The sequence below is a fragment of the Archocentrus centrarchus genome, chromosome 12, assembly GCF_007364275.1.
Source record: "Archocentrus centrarchus isolate MPI-CPG fArcCen1 chromosome 12, fArcCen1, whole genome shotgun sequence".
Taxonomy (NCBI): Eukaryota; Metazoa; Chordata; class Actinopteri; order Cichliformes; family Cichlidae; genus Archocentrus; species Archocentrus centrarchus.
The window spans coordinates 4689291-4709419 of NC_044357.1; the positions used below are offsets into that span (position 1 = coordinate 4689291).

At 40.0% G+C, this 20129-nt stretch overlaps 1 protein-coding gene across 1 annotated transcript in view; it reads left to right on the plus strand.

The window, feature by feature from the left end:
• The first annotated feature begins 2475 nt into the window (after positions 1-2475).
• arhgef28a (Rho guanine nucleotide exchange factor (GEF) 28a) overlaps positions 2476-20129 on the plus strand; it is a 50440-nt gene continuing 32786 nt past the window's right edge. Inside the window, 9 exon segments of the mRNA XM_030743018.1 lie at positions 2476-2681; positions 6205-6259; positions 12006-12150; positions 12236-12592; positions 15003-15153; positions 15518-15707; positions 16713-16770; positions 18716-18762; positions 18946-19014. Of these exon segments, the coding sequence (XP_030598878.1) occupies positions 6227-6259; positions 12006-12150; positions 12236-12592; positions 15003-15153; positions 15518-15707; positions 16713-16770; positions 18716-18762; positions 18946-19014 (1050 nt within the window). The 5' untranslated portion in view covers positions 2476-2681; positions 6205-6226.

Sequence of the window (20129 nt, forward strand, 5' to 3'; positions counted from 1 at the left end):
GTCTCAGGTGGAGGTGTGTGTCCGTCTGGTGGAGTTTACTGTTTGGCTCATTCCTTATACACCTGCACTTAATATACCCAAATGATGGGTATTTAAGACCTGGAGGTTGCTTCAGCTCTTTGCCAGGTGGTGAAGATTGGGTCCACCTTGTTCCTTGTTTTTGCTGCTCTCGCCTGCCTGTTAACCCCTGTTCTCTCAGTCTTTTCCAGTAATCAGATACATGCAATAACTATACCTTTACCTGGAACTCAACAGAAAGGACGCACCCACTAACCTGCCTACCTACTCTCCACTTTCTCTGCTGCTCCACCTTTGGTCTCGCACCCACCACTCCAAGCCACCTGTCTGAGCCGATTCTTCACTTAAGTAAGACAGATTCTCTTCTCCACAGCCAATTCCTCAAATACTCATTGCTGTCCGTGCCATCACTAATTCCCTCTATCCTCTTCCACAGAACTCCTGTGCACTGGCCCCACCTTCCTTTAGTTTTTTCACCTACACTTGCAAACCAAACATGACAACAACCAAACTAACAACCAGACTTTTTGTGGCTGCTCAATTCAGGGGTCACCACAGCTTCCACCTCACCCTTACATCGTCTTCTGTCACACCAACCTTCACTTCACTCCTTCATGCATCAATGAATCTTCTCTGCAGGCTTCCTCTTTTCCTCCTGACTGGCAACTCCATATTCAACATCCTTTGCCCAGTGTATCCACTGTGCCTCCTTTGTACACCTTATCCAGCTCAATCATTAATAATGCCTACGTAATAACATAATACATTAGAATTCTGTATGTATTATACTATATTTATAAACAAGTCAGCTGGTGCCAAAAGTAGTTACAAACAAAGAGTCAATATACTCAGAGACTACATTAAAAATGCTTAAGTAATCATAAAATTATAAGTTCTAGGCTACAACTGTTCAAAATCAAGAAAATAAGTCCAAAGAAAGGTGATGATGCATTAATGTGCATTTTAACATCGGTTAAAGCTGCTTTGTAATTAAAGTGTGAAATACAGGAGGTAGAAAAAAATCCTCCTAGTGAAGAACCTCCAGTTTCTACTTACAGTCTTCTCATCACTGCGTTTTTTTCCCCTTCAAACTTTACTGATTATTAACAAGTATATACAGAACATATTGATGCCAGGGTTTACAGAAAGAAAAGACAGAAAAAAATGAAACAAAATAAGAGAAGTATAAGGTCCATAACAATAAGCAAAGAAAATATAATACAAAATTCTTAATTAACATGGAATTTTTCAAATATATGACTTGTCTTAATTGCCTTCTTGTTCTCCAGTTCTTTGATTGTAGTGTTACATTGCAGAAGCTCTTGACAGAAGTCTTTGTCCATGTCTTTGTTCTCAAAGTTTATTATGTCCTTCTCTTTAAGTTGAATTATTTGTCCAGTTTTCTGCCTAATGTAATGTTGTAAATCAGTCCAGAATATTTTGACATGTACACACTGATAAAATAAATGAGAAATTTTTTCACTATATGGCTCACAGAAAGAACATGAATAGTTAATATTACGTTTAAACCTCTCCAATGTTTTTTTTTTTTTTTTTTTTTTTTTTTTTTAAACTGGGTATATAATATGTAAAATTTTAAAAGAAACTTCCTTAACCTTATTGTTTAAACAAAATTTCCCTCCATGCAGCCAAATGTAATTCCAGCTTATTTCTCCATATAAAGAAGACCAGTATGATCTTCCAGCTTGCAGAGCTACCTTTTGCAAATTTGTCCTTATTACTTTATTGGAACATCTTTTTATACTGACATCAATGTCACCAATCAGTATGCCGCTACTGAGTGAATCAATAAGTGAAATGTTAGATGTTGAGCCCTGAAAAAGTTGCAGCACACCTCTAGGTAAAGCATCAAACACAATTTCATATTCTTTGGGAGTAACAGGCAGGTTAAACTCAGATAAAAAGTCTCCATATGTGAAGAGACTCCCTTTGGCATTAAAGAGCTGTTTAACCAGGATAATGCCTCCTTCCACCCAATTTTTATAATAAAGCGACTTATTCTTATAAAGAATATTCCCATTATTCCATATATAATAATTTGTTGGAGAAAAATTATGCTTATATATAAGTTTCCATGCCAGAAGAGCTTGCTTATGAAAATTGGACAGTTTTACAGGCTTCTCATCGCTGCGTGTTTTGTGTGTGTTCAGGCGCAGTGACGTCACGCATGGTGGTATCTGATTGGAGGAAATTAAAATTGCAAACATTAAATGCAAGCGCTTAATTGTGGCCAATGGAAATGCCAAATGAAGCATTAAATGTCATTATGAGCTTACTATATCGGGAACGTTAAATGTATAGAGACGTTACTAAGCACATGACGCGTCCATGTCTGGCCCTGCCACCCCGAGAGAGGTTCCCTCGTGCAGCCCGGTGCTTGAAGGGCTGGACCAAAAAAAAAAAAAAAAAAAAAACAGGCAGCAAAGGAAAGGAAAAAACTCTGGCGACACCTGCAAACTCCTAACGAACTCTCTGTCCTCGGCGCAAAAACATGGATAATGCTGAAAAAAACCAACTCATTCGGAATAAAAACTGCAATAAAAAGTATGTTTATTAGTCGCACCTACGCAGAGCAGAAACCAGCGGCCGAAACACCTTCCAGACTGTAGGAGCGAGCGAGCGGAGGGAGGAGAGCGCAGCAGGTAATGGGAGGCTGATTCATCCTTACTCGGAAAAGTTCCGCTTCATGCTTTTCATGGAAGCTAAAAGGAAACAACAGCGTGCAGACAGGGAAACTGATGTGATATATATATATATAGTTACTTAGGCTTGCTAATTGTTCACTGACTTGTAGATGGAGTGAAATGCTGGTGTGTTCACGGGTAAAAGGCAAAAAGCGTGTTTTTGAGGGTCCAGCGCCTCCTTTTATAAAATGTTGTCTATTAAGACCCACTGCTGTGATCTCAGACAGATTAATGATGTATTTCCTGACTGCATTTGACTGTTACATGGAGGGGTTTTCACTTCTCAGTGACAGCAGCAGAGATCATTAATTGTTCATATGAGCGCTTATTATGCGTACAGTCGCCTGGTTTCACTTCTTTGTGTGGCTGCTCCATCCATTAACGTGAAAGCGAGCTTGTTTTCCTTTATGTAATGTACTGCATTGGGAATTTGATAACCCTAACTTACAGGTTGGCCATTTGTTGACACTCATAAATAGTCGTACATCATGCATGCATTGTTAATATGTGGACTCTTTTTTTTTGAATTTCCACTCCGTCTTAAAAAGCGTGGAATTTATTCTGGCGCACATCGCAGTGCAATTACAATACGCGTTGTGCACCATCTGAAAGAAAGTCTAATGACAACAGTTGTACTTGCTCCTTTCTATAGATGTCAGAATTGATTCCAAATGCTTTTTTGATGGCGTGCGTTAACTTGTTATGTGCAATCTTTGTTTTGTTTTTTTTTTCTCACGCTCTGTTCTGCCGTGCGTGGCCGCGACTCGGATCAGGTTTCTCCTTCATATGGAACAGTCAGACTGAGGACAATGAATGACACAAATTCTTCTGAGAGCATAAAAATAGACAATGAACCTTGGATTTAAGGGTAATCCTTAGGTAATGGTGTGCCTCATTTAGTTTCCTGCTCATCTTTGTTTTCACCCACACACTTTTCAAAAGTTGTTTTTGAACTCAAGAAGCGCAAATAGTCTCCCTCGGATCTTGTTTTGAACTTTCTATAAAGGAAGGCTGAGCAGAAAAAGCACAATTGTTGACCTATTGGGGCACAAGTCTTCAAACTAGGGCAAGACAGATAAACCTTCATCAGTTCCAGTAGTGTAATCCCATGAATATGAGCATGACTGAAAACTGAGACACATGTCCAAGTCTGTGGTTTTAAACTCTTCTACTGGTAAAATGCCCTCTGTGCACAGTATTACAGTGTGTAATCATGATAGTGATATTATTGTTACAATATAGCTGTAAGCAGCAATGAGGGAGCCAAGCAGCCAGACGCAACAGTTGCTCAGAAACAAGTAAGGATAGAAAGTAAGAGGTGTTAAGATCTGTTAGCAAGTTGTGTGGTAAAACACATCTTTGTTAATTACAGCGCCCCTCAAGGGTGTAATGACACCAGATTCCTTGTGTGTCCTCAGGTAGGGGTCCAAAAGAGTACTGTGAAGCTTGGTCTTGACAGGCCAAAGCATTGCAGAAATATAAGCTCACTTCCTTTTTGGCGACTTTGCCATAAAATTCAATTAACTGTTGCACACAAATGCTTCTGCAAGCCAAAGTGAAATGTGATAACTTTTGCGAGACTTGCTCTGAACATCAGATATACCAGGTTTAGTGAAAATCGTGCAAAATTTGCAACCTGTGAAAAAATTTGTTTCACTTTGGATAAAATCCAATATGGCGGCTCAGTCAATTCAGTCAACATCACAACTTGGCACTTATCAGGTTCAGGACCTCTGACAGTATTAGATGGCACACAAGTGCCATTGTAAATTCAAACACATGAGCCATTATTGGTCAAAACACATTTTAAAAGTGGACATACATGATGTAACCAAAACTGTGGCTGCCATCTTTTTTTTTCATTATGGTTACCATAAAAAATACATCTGCAATATTTCATCCAGGGCATACATGTGCAAAAGAGATGCTTTTTATGGAATTTTGCCTATTTGGCACATCCAAAAGGGGAAAAAAAACAAACAAAAAAAAAAACAACTATGTAAGGACAAAACAATTAAATAAGGGAAAATCATCAAATTCAAATAGTCCTAATTAGTAGTTGCACTCCTGATTGGGACCTGAAAGATGAAAGCAAATAATTTTGCAGGAACTCACAAAAGATCAGGTTTCTTATGTTCAGCATACACATGCGAGCATGAAGACATAAACAGAGCTAATCTGATGAGCCACAGGATCAAACTGTACAGGCTTGTTGGAGGTGCCCCAGCTCATGCAGATGGGTGTCTAGACAAAGCGCGGCCTGCAGACCTGCTGTGCAGCTTTGAAGTCATGCACTATTCACAGCTGAGAGTGAAGTCACAGTGGATCGGGTGTGTGCTGATGATACAGTTACCATTTCTACCACTGCTGTATCCTGTCTGAAGAGTTGAACTCTCTACCAAGTGTAGCTATTGTTTTTCATTCACATATGTAGGACAGTCAGAGTCTTCATCTTACTCTCCTCAGGAAATGTTTTTAAAACATGGCACATAAAAGTAGCATATGATCTCAAAGGTCTGACTTTGGGAGACAGCGTGGCCAGGAAGCAGGTCAGGTTTTAAAAGTTAAAGTTTCACCCCAAACAAGTGTGGCCGGGCACAACAACAAACCACGTCCCCCTGGCAGACGTTTTAGCCGATTTGAACGTTGCTCGTCTCGCCCACAGGTCACTCTCCAAAGACTGAATCACTGAGATAACACATAGTTCCTATTGTCCATGCACATAATTTTCCAAGGTGTAAAATTTTGAACTAAAATAACTTTAATTTTATGGTCATTTAAAATTTTTTGTAGAAGCTTTATCGCATAAAGAGAAAATACAGGATTTGTCGGGTGGGCGATAATAGGGGAACTGAGTGATTGGATTGATTATGTTGAAGGTTGTGTCATATATTCATATATTTGGATCAAATCCCAATCATATGTCTCATGTCAATGGACAATAGTGAATGCTTCTTCCTGCAACAAATGAGGATGTCTTTTTTTCAGCTGAGATATGGCCAAAAGTATGCGTTAAATGGAGTTTCCCATGTTGAATTCAAGTAGCCTGCAAATCCAGAATCTGGATCAGATCTAGATGGCGTTCAGTTTGGTTCTAGCTCTTGGAGCTCCACAACTGTGTACCAGATATCAAATGAATCCACAGATTTTGAGGGAGATATAATTATTTAAAATTTTGCCCTATATTAAGGACAGGGATTTTTTTCAGTTTTTCTGTCCTTTTTTTTTTTTTTACTTTGACCCAGTTATGGCAAAAATCGAATCAGGTTATCTTTGGGTCGTTGGCCATCTTTCATGCAAATTTGGTATGAATCAGACTTGGTAACAAACAAAAGACAAACACACCAAAAACAATACTCCATTCCATCCTCTGGGGGTAAATACAATAAATGTGGTGAAATATTTAATGCTTCAGTTGTAGTATAGTAAGTAGTGCTATTATTAACCCAGTGTTATAGTAACGCTACTATTTCATCTCCAGGTCTTTGGTGGATGGAGAGAAAATGGAGGTGAACCAAAGGGAGGTGCCTTTATATGTAAGTGACTGCATCCTTTGCTTAAGTGTGCGTCTGAGGTGTTTGGGTAACGTATTTTGGTTTAATTCTTTTTGCTCCGCAGAAGTCGTTACCTCCAGCCTCCCCTTTCCTCTCTCAGTGCTGACTCTCCCTCTGTGCACTGGTTGACTAGTAAGCCTTGTGTCGCAGGTGAAACCTAAGCCAGGAGGGTTTCAGTCCCTGGGGAAGCTGGCTTTTACTCAGCCGCTCACCACATGACAAGGGTTTCTGAAAGCATGACTTCCATAGTGAGCGTGGGACTAAGAATAAGAGAGTATGGCTCATTGAAGACCACCACATGACACAATTTAAAAATGTAGATTTTTTTTTTTGTAAGTTTGTCAGACTATATGGTTGTTTGTTTCAAAACTTATTGACATTTTAGAACACTTGTTTTTGCTTCATTTCGTCTATCTTTTCCCTTCATATCTGCCATCGCTCTCTCTCTGAGCCTTTTGGCCTCTTTCTCTCTCTCCCTATTCTCCTGTAAATGTGGAAGCCTGGGTGGGCCGATCACTGAAGCGTTGCCAGATTTCTGGTAAGGCAGAGTGTCTGCTTGTTTTGCTGTGTCACCAGTTTGAGAGAGAGGGGGGAGGGGACTCGCTCTGAAATTGTTGCCTCCATTCACTCATAGAATCGGATGGAGGACCGGTCTGAAGCCCAGACATGTGAATCATTATGGGCTCTAGCACTTACACACACTAAGAGGAAGCGGTGTCTCCACCCTCAGAGGTCACAGCTGAACAGGAGCAACTCTCACTGCTGAATGAGATCCAGATTTCAATGGCTGGGCTTTGTGTAGACAAGCCGTGGCACACTGCTGTGATATAAAGACTGCTATTGTAGCACGCCTAGTAAAGTTTTATGGTGCACCTCCACACGCAACATAGTGTTAGGCCCATAGCAAATACTGAAGGATGAGATCAATGGAGAAATGGCTGCCGTGAATTGATGGAAAAAGTGTTGGAGTTCCTGTGTGGAGGGAGGTTTTATTGAGCTGCAGTTCTAGCTTCAGATTCATGTGAAAGTGATTTTGTTTGTCCAGGTGCGTGATTGAATTAGACTTGTGCCCCTGTAAGAAGAATGTGGGGGGCCATGTTGGTGAGCTGGAAAGTGCAAATGCTTTTAGCACTGCAGAGGCTGAATTAACTGTGTTTCATCAATTGTAGCAAAACCAGCAGCTTGATTCGTTTGATGGTTTGCCACCCGTTCATTCATAGCGAAAGATCTGAAACTATCATGAAGTTTTGTGGCGCTCTCAGGATGAATGTGATAAATTCGACTCATTCTCCTTAGTATTTCTGTCATGACAGCAGCAGTTTCCTTTTCATAAAATCCAAAGGTTTTATAGGGACAGTCGCACAATAAAACATTAACCTTGTATAAAACCAGGAGAGATTCATTGTGCCAGTGTTATTTTCCACCTATAGTCCCTCGGCAGGTAGATAGAACAATAAGGTGGTAAATATAGTAACACTGCCACACATCAGGATGTTAGCAGTGCTGTTGTGAGCAAGTTAGCATGCCAGTGTTAATGTTTTGCTTAAGGTGCCTGCCTAAGTGCGTGACCAATCCAGAATTTTTGGGGCCAAGGTTAGAGGACCAGCAGGATTTTTTTAAGCTCGATACTGATACCAATATTTGGTGGTTTAAGAAGCCGATATTCAGTATGTTGGCTGATATATTTTTTTCTCTCAGAAAACATAAACAGATTTTCCCAAAGTTGTTATGTGCAGTTATTTATTTACTCATTTTATGCGCTGGCTGACTCCTGCTTTGATCAGCTGGGGCATTCCACAGGGAAGTTGCAGCGTGCCCTCTGGTGACAAGCTATGCAGCATTCACACTCATAACATAGCTGATGGGTGTTTCTGTGTCCCTTGTTTTAATTTTAAAATGTTCATTTATTGGCCATTATAAATGCAGATACCAATAGATCAGCATAGAGCTAATATCAGCTGATAATAATAATAATAGACAGTTGATCCTGATACCTAGATGTTTAGGAGGCAAGATGACCTGCTAAGTTGAAACTGAGCATCAGAATGAGCAGAATGTATTTCAGAAACTACCGATTTCATGGGATTTTCCCACACAACCATCTTTAGGGTTTACAGAGAATGTCTGAAAAAGAAGAAATATTCACTGACCGACAGTTCTCTGGTTGAAAATGCCGTCTTGATGCAAGAGGCCATACAAAGCAACACTATCTCAAATAACCACTCAAAAACAAACAAGGCAACAGAAGGGCATCTCTGTGTGTCTCTGTGTACAGCATAGTGGACACCGTCTTCTGTCATCTCAAACTGGCTTCTTGAACATGACAATGAGTTCACTTTAATCAATGCTATCATGTCAGTATGGACCAAATCTTTGAGGAATATTTCCACCAACTTGTTGAATGCACACCAAGAATTAAGGCCATTCTGAATCACTATGAAGGTGTGCCTAATAAAGTGGCTGGTGAGTGTATCATTGGGCTCTACTTAAACCAGTACAGATTTGCTTGGAAGACTTTTTTTTTTCCTTAATGGCAGCTATTATGTCAGCACAGCACGGCTACATTTTCCCAAATGGAGATAGATTAAGGCATATATTTGTTACAGTTTGTTAGATTGAGTGTAGTTTGATAGTGTAATCGCAGTTTCATTTAAACTGGCAGGTATGTTTGCGTAATGGCTTATGGGTTTTTCCTTTTAAGTGCTGTGATGATTGTGTTTGCTTTTCACATGTCAAACCAGCAGAAGGACTCGCTTTTCCTAATATTTATTGAAGCAGAATAACACAGTTAGTCATAAAAGAAGAATAAAAAAACATTACTTCACCAAATAGACACGATGCCCCATTACAGCTGCTTTCTCAAATGTCATAATTATTCATGTCAGTACTTCTTGGGAGTATTTCGTAACAGTGAGTTTACCGACAGCACTGCTCTTTGAGATGAATGCTTATGGCACTGCACCGGCCCCTTCTGACATGTAGACTAGTTATTAGTATCTCATTTGCACAGCAGATTAAATCAGAGGTATGTGTGTCTCAGCTGAGTGTGAGAAAAAACCCTCTGCACAAACTGGCTGTCACTCTCAAGACTCTGGAATTTATATTAGTTCAGTGTCACTGTGGTATTGTGTGATGTATTGTCCCATACTTGTGGTTGCTTAATGCGATGTGTTTGTGTCTGAATGTTGGTGAATTTATCTTCTTCGAGTGTGTGGAAGTTAGTGGAGTGGTGGTCTCTGTTGTTCTTTGATCAAAGTATAAGTATGAGGGTTTAGAGTGACTCTAATGGGATTTGTTTTTGGTACTTTCAGATGTTATTTGTGTCAGTTTAAAACTATGCTGTGGAAAACTGACATCAGTAAGTCTTTGCACTGAGGTGACTGTTATTGGAGCTGTTTTTGTTGTTGCAGTGGCACTCATCTTGCTCCCCTGACGTCACCTGTGTGATACACTCGGGAGATCATTGCAAAGAGCTGTAGAGCTGACAACTACAGGTTTCCTGGAGACCAGGCAGCAGATTTGATGTTGTTTTTCCCCCCACTGAATGGACAATAACATGTGGAGGTTATAAAACCATCTCTGTGGGGCGTCATTGGATTTAGTGTTTTAATAAAAATAAACATTGAAACAAAGTACAAACCAGTTCTTGTGTCACACAACAGCAAAAGCTCCCCATAGATTTATATCAGGCATATATAAAAATCCTTAAAATTGCCCATGTGGAAGGCATGACGTAAAACCCACAAGGTGTTGAATATTTCATTGTTACTGGATCATGTTTGTGTCATGATGATGCTCTGGCCATAGATCAAATCTGTGTGTCAACATATCACAACCCTGTGTTCTCCTCCCCGAGGCCTCAGGAGGTACAGTTCAGTATCTGTGCGATCAAATTTTGCTGGTCTTAAAGTAATATTATCTGAGGCTATTGCACAATGTTGAGACCATTAAGTGGAAACTGTAGCCTCTGTGGAGGACTAAAAATACATTCACACAATATCATAGCAGTGTTCACATGTGCTCATGTGTCTTTTATTGACATTAAAAGAATACGGTATGAAAAATACAGAAACTGTTTGTAGCATAATATATAACCCAATTCTATCACTTTTAAAAATTTACTTTTATGAATGACTCTTGATGTGGAGTTAGCTTGCAGGAAGTCACGAAGGCTACACAAGCCGGAGGACGATCTCTTATCTTTTGTTATGCGGAAAAACAATCAGCGATAAGCGTGCACTAAGTGGTACTGGCAGCTAACCACTGAGAGTGGAGAAACTGCAGCTTGAGTCAGACATGTTTATCACTTCCAAATAACAGCTTGCAAACAACAGGAGATAGCAACTCTTGAAACCTCAAGGGTTTAGAAAGAACAGGGGTAAAGGTTAAAACTTGACTGAAACCAGATTTAATGTGCAGTCAAAATGACTCCAGACTTTATGTTGCTGCAGGGATGATTAACCTGCAAGTCAGGTGAATTCAGATTCTCCTGCTATGAAGAGAATTAAGACTGAGGAACAAGTGGTGAAGACACAAAAGGTCTTTAGGGAAAAAATGCATTCTTTCAGTGAAAAGTGAAGTTGATGTAGGCACTGCAAATGCATTACAACATGATGTATGTTTTTCATAAGACTATTACACACAATTCATCTGGAATGCCAGATTCAAGATAAACTGTCACTTAACACTCTTATGGAGTAAAAAAGACTGAAGAGATGAATTCCAGTGTTTAGTTATCTATACTGACAAGAGGACAGCGATTACAAGAAACAGTCAATCTTCCAGCATATTGCTGATTTTGTCACTGAGTCCTTGTCTACAGCAGCATTATCATTGCACTGTCTGCACTGAAAAAAATCAGAAAAATCTTGTGTTTGTGCTTGTGTGAGTCGGCGCTGTCATGTTTTCTGCTGCTATCCTCATTAGCTGGTAGACAGTCAGAAAAGTTGTGATAGTCATTAGAATAATGTGTGAAAAAAGGGGAAAAAAAGTGGATTATAAAGAAGAATCTCAGTAAGATGGATTGTGGGAACTGAAGTGGCGTCTGTTTTCTTCCTGTAATTCAGTACGGTGAATACACTGAATGTTAAACTAGACTGAATGTGAAACTAAATTCAAGCAGCTGAGCGTGCAACACCCTCAACCTCTGAGCAACCACCTTCAGTAACAGAGCACAGGTCACCTGGTGGGAGGCAGCCTGTCTCCAAACAGTTGCAGTCCAACTTGGACTGACTACAGTCACTCTCAGATAGATTTTTGAAGGGTTGCAAATCATTGCAGTCAAATTTATAAATGCAGACAGACTGCCAAAACGTGGAAATCAGTCTGAGTCAGTCTACACCGATGTACACATCTCTTTGCAATAGTGGACTTGACTCAACTGGTTGCCAACTGGTTGTATCCCGGTTATATAAAGCAAGGTTGCAGAGCATCTATATTATATTGCAGCAACTACGTTACTATTTGTGAAGGAATTTCTGAATAAATGTTTCAAATCTGTGAGGTTCTGGCTGGACTCTGAATGTAAAAGGTTAAACATAAAGTGAATTTAAGTTTAATGTGAATTTCTATAGACGGCAACAGATTTGCAACAGATAGTATGATTTTCACTGATTTATCACAGTTAATCGCTGTGTTATCACAAACAGATGCATGTAATTGCCAACTTGACTTCCAAGTTGACTCACAAAGGTGGTTATATTGCCTGATTTTCTTTTTCTCAACCCAGGGACAAGTGGAGGCTCATGTACGATTATCAACCAGAGTTTCTGAACATGCAGATTTCTACGTTGTTGTACAAGGCTCTGGACTTACACATGTGACTACGGCAAAAAGAGCCGATGACGGATCGACTCTTTGCTTCACAGTTCCAGGTAGGGCCTTCAGTCAACCACTTTGGCTCTCACTTTGTCATCACTTCCTGCTTAGAGCTTTTAGGATTTTCTCTATCTCCCACAGGCCACAACCTTGAGGAAGTTGTTTCTGTCACATCCTACTTTCACCTTCAGAACAAAGTCAAACCATGTGAGGGGGAAGCATCTCTTGAGTACATCAGGGATGTTGCCCAGGAAGCAGCAGAGTGCCTAAGGGAAAACAGGGATCAGCTTGACCCCCAGAGCTACCAAGAGATCCTGAAGAAGTCTCCTATTTGTGCACAGGGAGCTGATGATGAACAGTTAGGCCGCATTGAGCAGGAGGTGCAGCTCAGTCAAAGTTCAGCTGATCTTAGGCTGCTGGATGAGAAGATCACACATGCTCTGGCTAACATGGATTACCCTCAGCAGTGGAAAATCGACAATCAGTCTGAAGAAGGTAATTAAATGGAAAGTGCAACTGTAAGCCAGAGGTCTTTTTGTTGAAACCTCAATAGCCACTTTCAAGGTTTTTGACTCTAAAGCACAAATATGTTTTCATATTGTGTAGTGCAAATTGTTTAAACTTAAGAAAAAAAAGACCAATATGAATGAAACAAAATACACCCAGAGGTCAGTTTGTCTGACTTAAAAAAAAAAAAATATTAGCACTTTAAAAAAAAAAAAAATTATTTTTTTTGCTTCTTTGAGCTATTTGTTCTACTTTTATACACTGAAAAATATGATGTCCATTAATTATATAATGAATATAATCTCTTTAAAAGATAATAGTCAGACGTGAATGAAAAACACATTTGGTGTGCTTGTTTCATTTGTGTTTGATTGTCACAGGTGCATCACATTACAGTATTAAGTCCTTAATAATGATGCAATCCCAATGGATGAAAAGATTAATACATAATAAAGACTATTTTTCAGTTAAACTTAACTAACATTGTTTAGACTGCTAATCTCAGCTCTGTATGATGGTACTGAGAGTAGACATGCCTGATATGGGGGATCTCAAGCACACAGCTCTGGCTGTGAGCAAAGAAGTCCCACCTACATGCTGTTCAACCCTTCTGTTTGAAAGGGGCAGCCAATCAGAAGAAAGTTGGCCTTAAAGGGAAAGGTGCTGAAACAGTTTCAGACAGAGGTTGAACTGAGTGTTTGCAGCAACACCTAGTATAAGATAATATCAATAAATCTAAAACACAGAGCTGGAAATGAGTCCCCATTATCTTTGTATCTTGATGTCACAAAAGAAAAGAAAAAATAAGGAAGGAAACAAGTTTTTTTTGTAGTTTTGATGAAAGGACAGTATTAATCCTTCAGGTTAGTATTGCTGTGATTCTCTAGTGTTCAGTACTATCAAACCCAATGAGACCTGACTGTACGGCTCACCTCGTTCATCACATGATTCACAGGACCAGTCAGCCAGTCGGGCAGAGGCTGGGGTGCTCCAAAGCAATTATTGCCATTATTCCTCCTCAGTCAGATTAGAGTTGTCCCACAGACCTCTGTGGCTGCTAAATCAACTCCCACAATCCTTTGCACTACACTCCCATTGTTAGAGTTTCATCTGGCCTCAGATTGAGATATTTATTATCTTTTGAGCTTTCCTTTTTAATAAAAAAGATTAAAATGCTCAACAGTATAACAAGGTTTTAATGAACATAAGAAATTAAGAACTGCATATCCTGGTCCAGATGTTTCATTATGTCCTTACAGTTCCAGACTGCTTGTATTCATCATAAGCAGAAAAAGGAAAAGAGACTACAGGCAGCCATGTCCTGCTGAGGGCTGCATACAGCCTGTGTGTGCTCTGTTATAGGTATGGTCACTGTTTGCTTAAAAAAAGCAAATGCTGATACAAAACACGGGCGAGGTGCAAATGCAAAGTAGCTGTTGGCCCCCATTGCCCTGCAGTGCACTATCTGCAATGACAACAATTTGACAATGACGTGCTTGTTTGTTGAACTTTGCATAAAGAGCATGTGCAGCATTTGCTCCCCCTTGGTTTTTCCAAACTGGGTCACAATTAATAGCACCATTGTTGAGGTGGCAGGACATTTCAGTTCATCTTGGGGTTTCAGTAAGAATTGGAAAGGAGAAGAGAAATAGCTGAATTCTTCTGTACATTGTTTCTGCATTGGAAAGCCAGCACCATGGTAACTCTCACCCACAGATAGGGGGAAGAACCAAAGATGAAGTCCTTTATAAACTGTCGTCTTGTGCCTACATAATAACACGGATGTAGACGGAAGAGTTTTGCAGCAGTTGCTCTTTGCTGCTGCCCTGCATTAGACTACTGACTGTTAAAACATCGATCAGAGTCAATGGGGATAACACCTGTTGACATGCCCTCATACTCATTGTTTATACTCTCATACTCCAGTGAACAAGAGGCTAGAGCTAGCAGCTGTGTCATAGCAGGTGTTTGTTCAGGGAAGCATTTGGTTTTACTTGGTAATAATAACTTTCACGTACTGCCCTAATGCAGAGTCACTCATTCCTTGTCTGCACAGTGTCCTATTGTTGTGCGTTCATACATCTGCACAGAATGACGTACCATGATCTGCTTGAAGTCTGTTTGAAGTAGCAGAACCAATTCTGGATTCCTGAGGATGATTCTGATACTGATATTTGGGATTTCCAAATACATACATATCAACTCAATCCAGTCATTTTTTTACATTAACATATTACACAAAGAATCCCAGTTCTGATTACTCAGAAGACACATGCTATTAAGACTGTTTTACAGTTGTCAGGTTTTCTTAAACATCTCCTTAATTATTTATTATTATTCAGCATCTTTCTCCCTCCATATAATTTTCTCTCTTTCTTTTTTTTTTCTCTTTTTTTCCAGCCCCAACCTCACCCCAAAGAAACCCTTCTTCACCTTGCGGTGCGTTTAGGTTTGGTCCACCTCACCCGATTCTTAATTCACCAACCAAGAGGTCAAAGGGCATTAACCTTACCCAATCAGGACGGAGACACACCTCTCCAGCTGGCTGAAAAGTATGGACAGCATTCCGTGTTCATGGTGTCTGATGTCTGTTGTTGAATCCTGAAACATGGCAATATTTTACTTGTGAGGGTATTACTGTAATGCAGTACATAATTACTTTCATGAAGTAATTATGTACTGCATTAACTTTTCCTTCAGCTCCACTTTTAGCTGCTTCTAGAAACCATTTAAATGGAATTTTCAATAAGCATAGGAGCCATTTATTTCTCAGAGTATATATTTTATACATGATAAAATTCTAATAGTTCCACCTGGAGTAATAGCATTGTAACGATTGAACTTGAGAAGTATGTATAGCAGCTGATTTGTTGGGGAGACTCTTTTATGTTCTTATTAAATCTTTCTCCCCATCAGCTCTCCAGATCTTCCACTTAGCCCTCTTCCTGGTGTGTGGTGCCTGTGGTCCGACAGCTCCTACATGCTGAGATTTTGCCCTGGGATGGACTCTCTAACCCTCTCTGTGAGGCAGGCCTCAGGAAGCTGCCCTCAGGAGAGCATCATGGTCCTGCGAGAAAGACTAGGAGACTATGGTGTTCTTAAAATGGTGAGATTAAACCACAGGGTTTGTTTAAAAAAATGTTATTGTGGTCATGTCTGTTGAGAAATTTATGGCCAAATGAATGTTCCTGTGTTTGCTGTAAAGTGTTGTCAGGAAAAGGCCATATCATAGGTTTAGTAAACCTTTCTGTACACAATCTTGTTCTTTAGTAATCACATGTTTTGATAAGAGTGAAGCAGTAAACACATTACCTCTGCAGCACAGGGCATGATGGAATAAAATGAAAGATGTTAGCTGATGCACTGAGGCCCAGTATAATATAAATAAGGATTATTTTGAGCTGCGAATCATGCAAAGCTACGATAGTAGAGTCCAAGAATTGAAATACGGAGTTTAAAATTAATATAATAGGTCTACCTTAAATGTTTGGACACACTTTAAAAAATATCATTTTATTAGTTCAGAAAGTACTCAGTGTTTGACCCCCCAGTACCTCTCTGACTTGCTCAGTGTCTATAAATCAATCAGACCTCTCAGGTCATCAGGTGCACATCTTTTAACTGTTCCCGGAATTTGATCTCGGTGTGCAGAGATGTTCTTTGGAACAAGCTGCTTGCTGATCTGAGGTCAGTTACAACTGGGTCTGCATTCAAAAACTGAATCAAAACCTTTTTATTTTCACAGGCTTTCAGTTAATAAGTCTGTGTGTGTGTACAAATACAAATTTACACATCAACATTATATTGTAGTAGTGACAAAATAATTGTACTAAAGAGCACAATAAGCTGTTTGGCATTGGCATAGAAGAAGCAAGTTTTTCATGAGTGCAACCCACCTGCTCAGCTCTGCTGCTCAACCCACAAATGCATTTCCTTACAAATGTGTCTCCATTTACAGGGAAATAATGCCAAGTAGCATTGCTACAACAAAGATATAATCAACCAAACACACATTTCCTTACTTTTTGTGCTAAGTTTTTATCATAATGTCATGTTTCTTTATACAATTCATGGCAGTTTTAATATAATCAAACATCTGTTTCTGTGTAAGATTAATGTGCTCAGAGCAGATACTGAAGTGGGCAAGAGAGACAGAGATGAAGGCCAAGGTAAGTTCTGTATCAAACTCTGTCTAATGTGCAGTATTGTGGTGTCAAATTTGTGTTCATAGTGACAAAGAAATGCATTACTTTCAGATTTTATAGATATCTGAAAAATGAGGCTTCGTAGTTAATCGATTTGAAGGAGTAAAATTAAGTAGTCAAAAACCCTATGGCAGTGTAGCTTGAACCAAGAAATCTATCTTGTCCTTGGTGACCAATAAAGCGGGAAAGCCAGAAGGCTGAACTAGTTCCCTATGAGTAGGGAAGAGAGAGAGATTTGTGGGAATGACTCAGAGAAAATGTCTTGAAATCCTTAGGTTTTTGTAGGGGAGGCTGCAACTCAAGAAAACTAGTGATCAAGCTAAAAGTCACTGAATGAGATGGCAAAAGATGCAAAAAAGAATATGTTTGGCTTTGGTAAGGGATCAGAGATACCACAAAGGACCCTGCAGGACTCCCTGTCATAATTTAGAGATGCTGTGAAACTAATGGGGCAAAAATCAATGACAAGTGGCTTCCAGCTAAATGACCTGGCAGGTTTCCTTATGGCGTGGTCAGAGGTGCACCAAGCACAGCTGTTTTGCAGAGCTTCCATCTAACTGTATTACTCTTTAACCCAAGTCTTCACCAAAAGTGTTAGATTAGAATTTTTGGATTTTAGAATTAAAAAAGACCTAACAGACTACTAAATAACAGTAACTGTGAGGAAATGCACGGAATCACCTTTAATCAAGTGTCTGTTTAGGGGTGGTTGAGCTCAGTTCAGACCTGGGCACTATCTTGTCCCATGTGATGCCTGTCACATGGACTTTTCTGCTGTGTAAGCCAGATGCAAATAAACACAGTGTACACATGTCAGCACTAAGCTTTTTTCCACGTACACAATTTCTTGATTGAGAGATAAAAAACTGATCATTTGATATTTCAAATCATATTTGAAGCAGTGTCTCAGTTATCCCCATGTTTGGATTTTTGGACTATTGTGTCAGGGAAAACTAGCAATTTGAAAACTTCATCCCAGGCTCTGAGAAACTGTAACGGTCATTTTAAAACTATTTTCTGGCACTTTGTAGACTAAACAAGTATTTGATTTGTCAAAAATAATAATCAAAGGATTTTGCAATAATGAAAATAATCATTACTTGCAACCCCGCTATTGTCATCATACTGGTCTGTGCATGTGCGAACAGCTCACATGAGTTGTCTGCCTGCAGTGGCACGCAAGTGTGGAGACTTTACCACTGGGAGCAGTGGAAAATGAACCGCCACAGATTCACTTGAACAAACAATGGTATGGTCAGACATCCATCACTTACGACCTAAAGAGGCTAGAAAAACACTTACAGCAGAAACCATAAAAGGCACAGTCACAGCACGTGTGTTTGCGCTTTCTCTGAGTCTGCAGAGGAAACTGAAGAAGCAGATTGCTTTTCTTTCCCTGGGGTGACATGTTCAGGCTGGCATGCAAACGTGCAGAGAGAAATCTTTGCGGATCTCTGTTGCTGCTACTAATTCTTCTCGATTATTCTAACACGCAGCAACGCACGCACACACACACTTTGTGTTTCTTCAGCCTGCGGCCGCTCTTTTTGGTCACCATAGAGATGGCAGGTGGCAGTATCGACTCATAAAGGGAAGCAGGAAGTGCACCTCAGTATTGACCTTAACCCCGTCGCGATTCAAGCAGCCGTCCATTAATCCTCTTGAAATAACAGGTTCACGATAGGGAGCGTGTGCTCTTTCTGTGGACATGCTGGTCTGGATGAGCACAGAGTCTCATTGGTTAGTTTTCCATTCCTGGATAGCAGAGTCACATCCAGAGAACTTGATGTTGTGCCTTGCACATAACTCTCTTTTAGAGGAGGAGGAGGATGTGTGTGTGTGTGTGTGTGTGTGTGTGTGTGTGTGTGTCAAGCTTCATCTCTTGGTTAAGTGTTTTTCTTTTGCACAGGCGTCAGCAAGGAGCGGCACGTGGAAGAGCATGTGCTCGTGGACAGTGTGAGTATAGATACAGATGTTTCTCTGCGGTAAAGAGAATGTTATGTACTGTAGATATTTACAGATTTGCCCCTTATGCTCATTCATGGTTTTTGCATGCAACCATACACACCTATGATGTTTTCAAGTAAACTGTAACGAACTTTGCTAAAAGGCATGTCTGCTCTGTGTGCTTGTTTGAAGGTTTTTGAAGAACAGCTGGTTCTGTCTTTAGATGATGATGATGAAGAAGAAGAGTACTCATCCTCATTACCTGGTAACTTCTCTTCTCTTCTCTCTCTTCTCTTCTCTCTCTTCTCTTCTCTTCTCTTCTCTTCTCTTCTCTTCTCTTCTCTTCTCTCTCTCTCTTCTCTTCTCTTCTCTTCTCTTCTCTTCTCTCTCTCTTCTCTTCTCTTCTTCTGACTTCAAGTATTTTTAGAGGATTTATTTGCCCAACATTCTGGCCCAGCAATCGCAACTTTTTCCATTTTAATATTATGGCAATAATTCTCAGCATCTGATTAAATGATGAATGGGTAATCCATAAAAACACAACAACATATTTGTGGCTGCAGTGAACAGCAGGGTGTGGGAACAGAACATAATAAGCTAGTACAGAAGCCCTGAGAGGAATTGTTTCTCTTGTGGTGTTAGCCCAATATGTGAAGCTCTGTTTTGAATCACATCATTGGAAATCAATACAGTTACTGCTTCACAGACACAGACAGGGATGGACTTCTGTATTAGGCACTGAGGCAATTTTCCTTTATTAAATGGACATATTATCCTTTGGACGATGCTGGTTATGTCTTTACCCGCACTGGCTCCATAATGAATCAGTCCAGGGGTCCAGGAATCTGTCCTGTCACTGGGACAAAAACAGGAATGGGGTCAGGCTTGTCCCACTCAGACTTTGTCTGAGCTATGAGATGCCCCCCCTCTGGTTTGTCCGCCCTGCCGTCCCCTCCCCCGATTCTCTCCTGGATCAAAGAGTATAGCTGTGTACTCGAAGCAAGAGGTGGAATGTTCACAAGCTAAAATGTCCTCGGCTTACAAGAGCTGACATTTCAGTTGAGACACATACATTTACACTGATTCCTTTTAAAGCCCTGCATCATAAGATTATATAAGGTGAGGCTCATTGGCTAGTAAAACGTTTGACCGAGGATGCTTAAATGTTTCATGTGTCGCCACGGTTACTGTGAATGCTAATTTCTTGTGTGACGCTGTGAAAGAATGAAGAGTTTGTTGTAAACTCTAGAGAGACTCTAGAGAGTGCTTGTAAATGCTGTATAAATTAAAGTGTGTGTGTGTGTGTGTGTGTGTGTGTTTGTATTTGTAATGAAGCATCTTTGTTAAGTAGCATTGCATGCAAGACCCAAGGCATC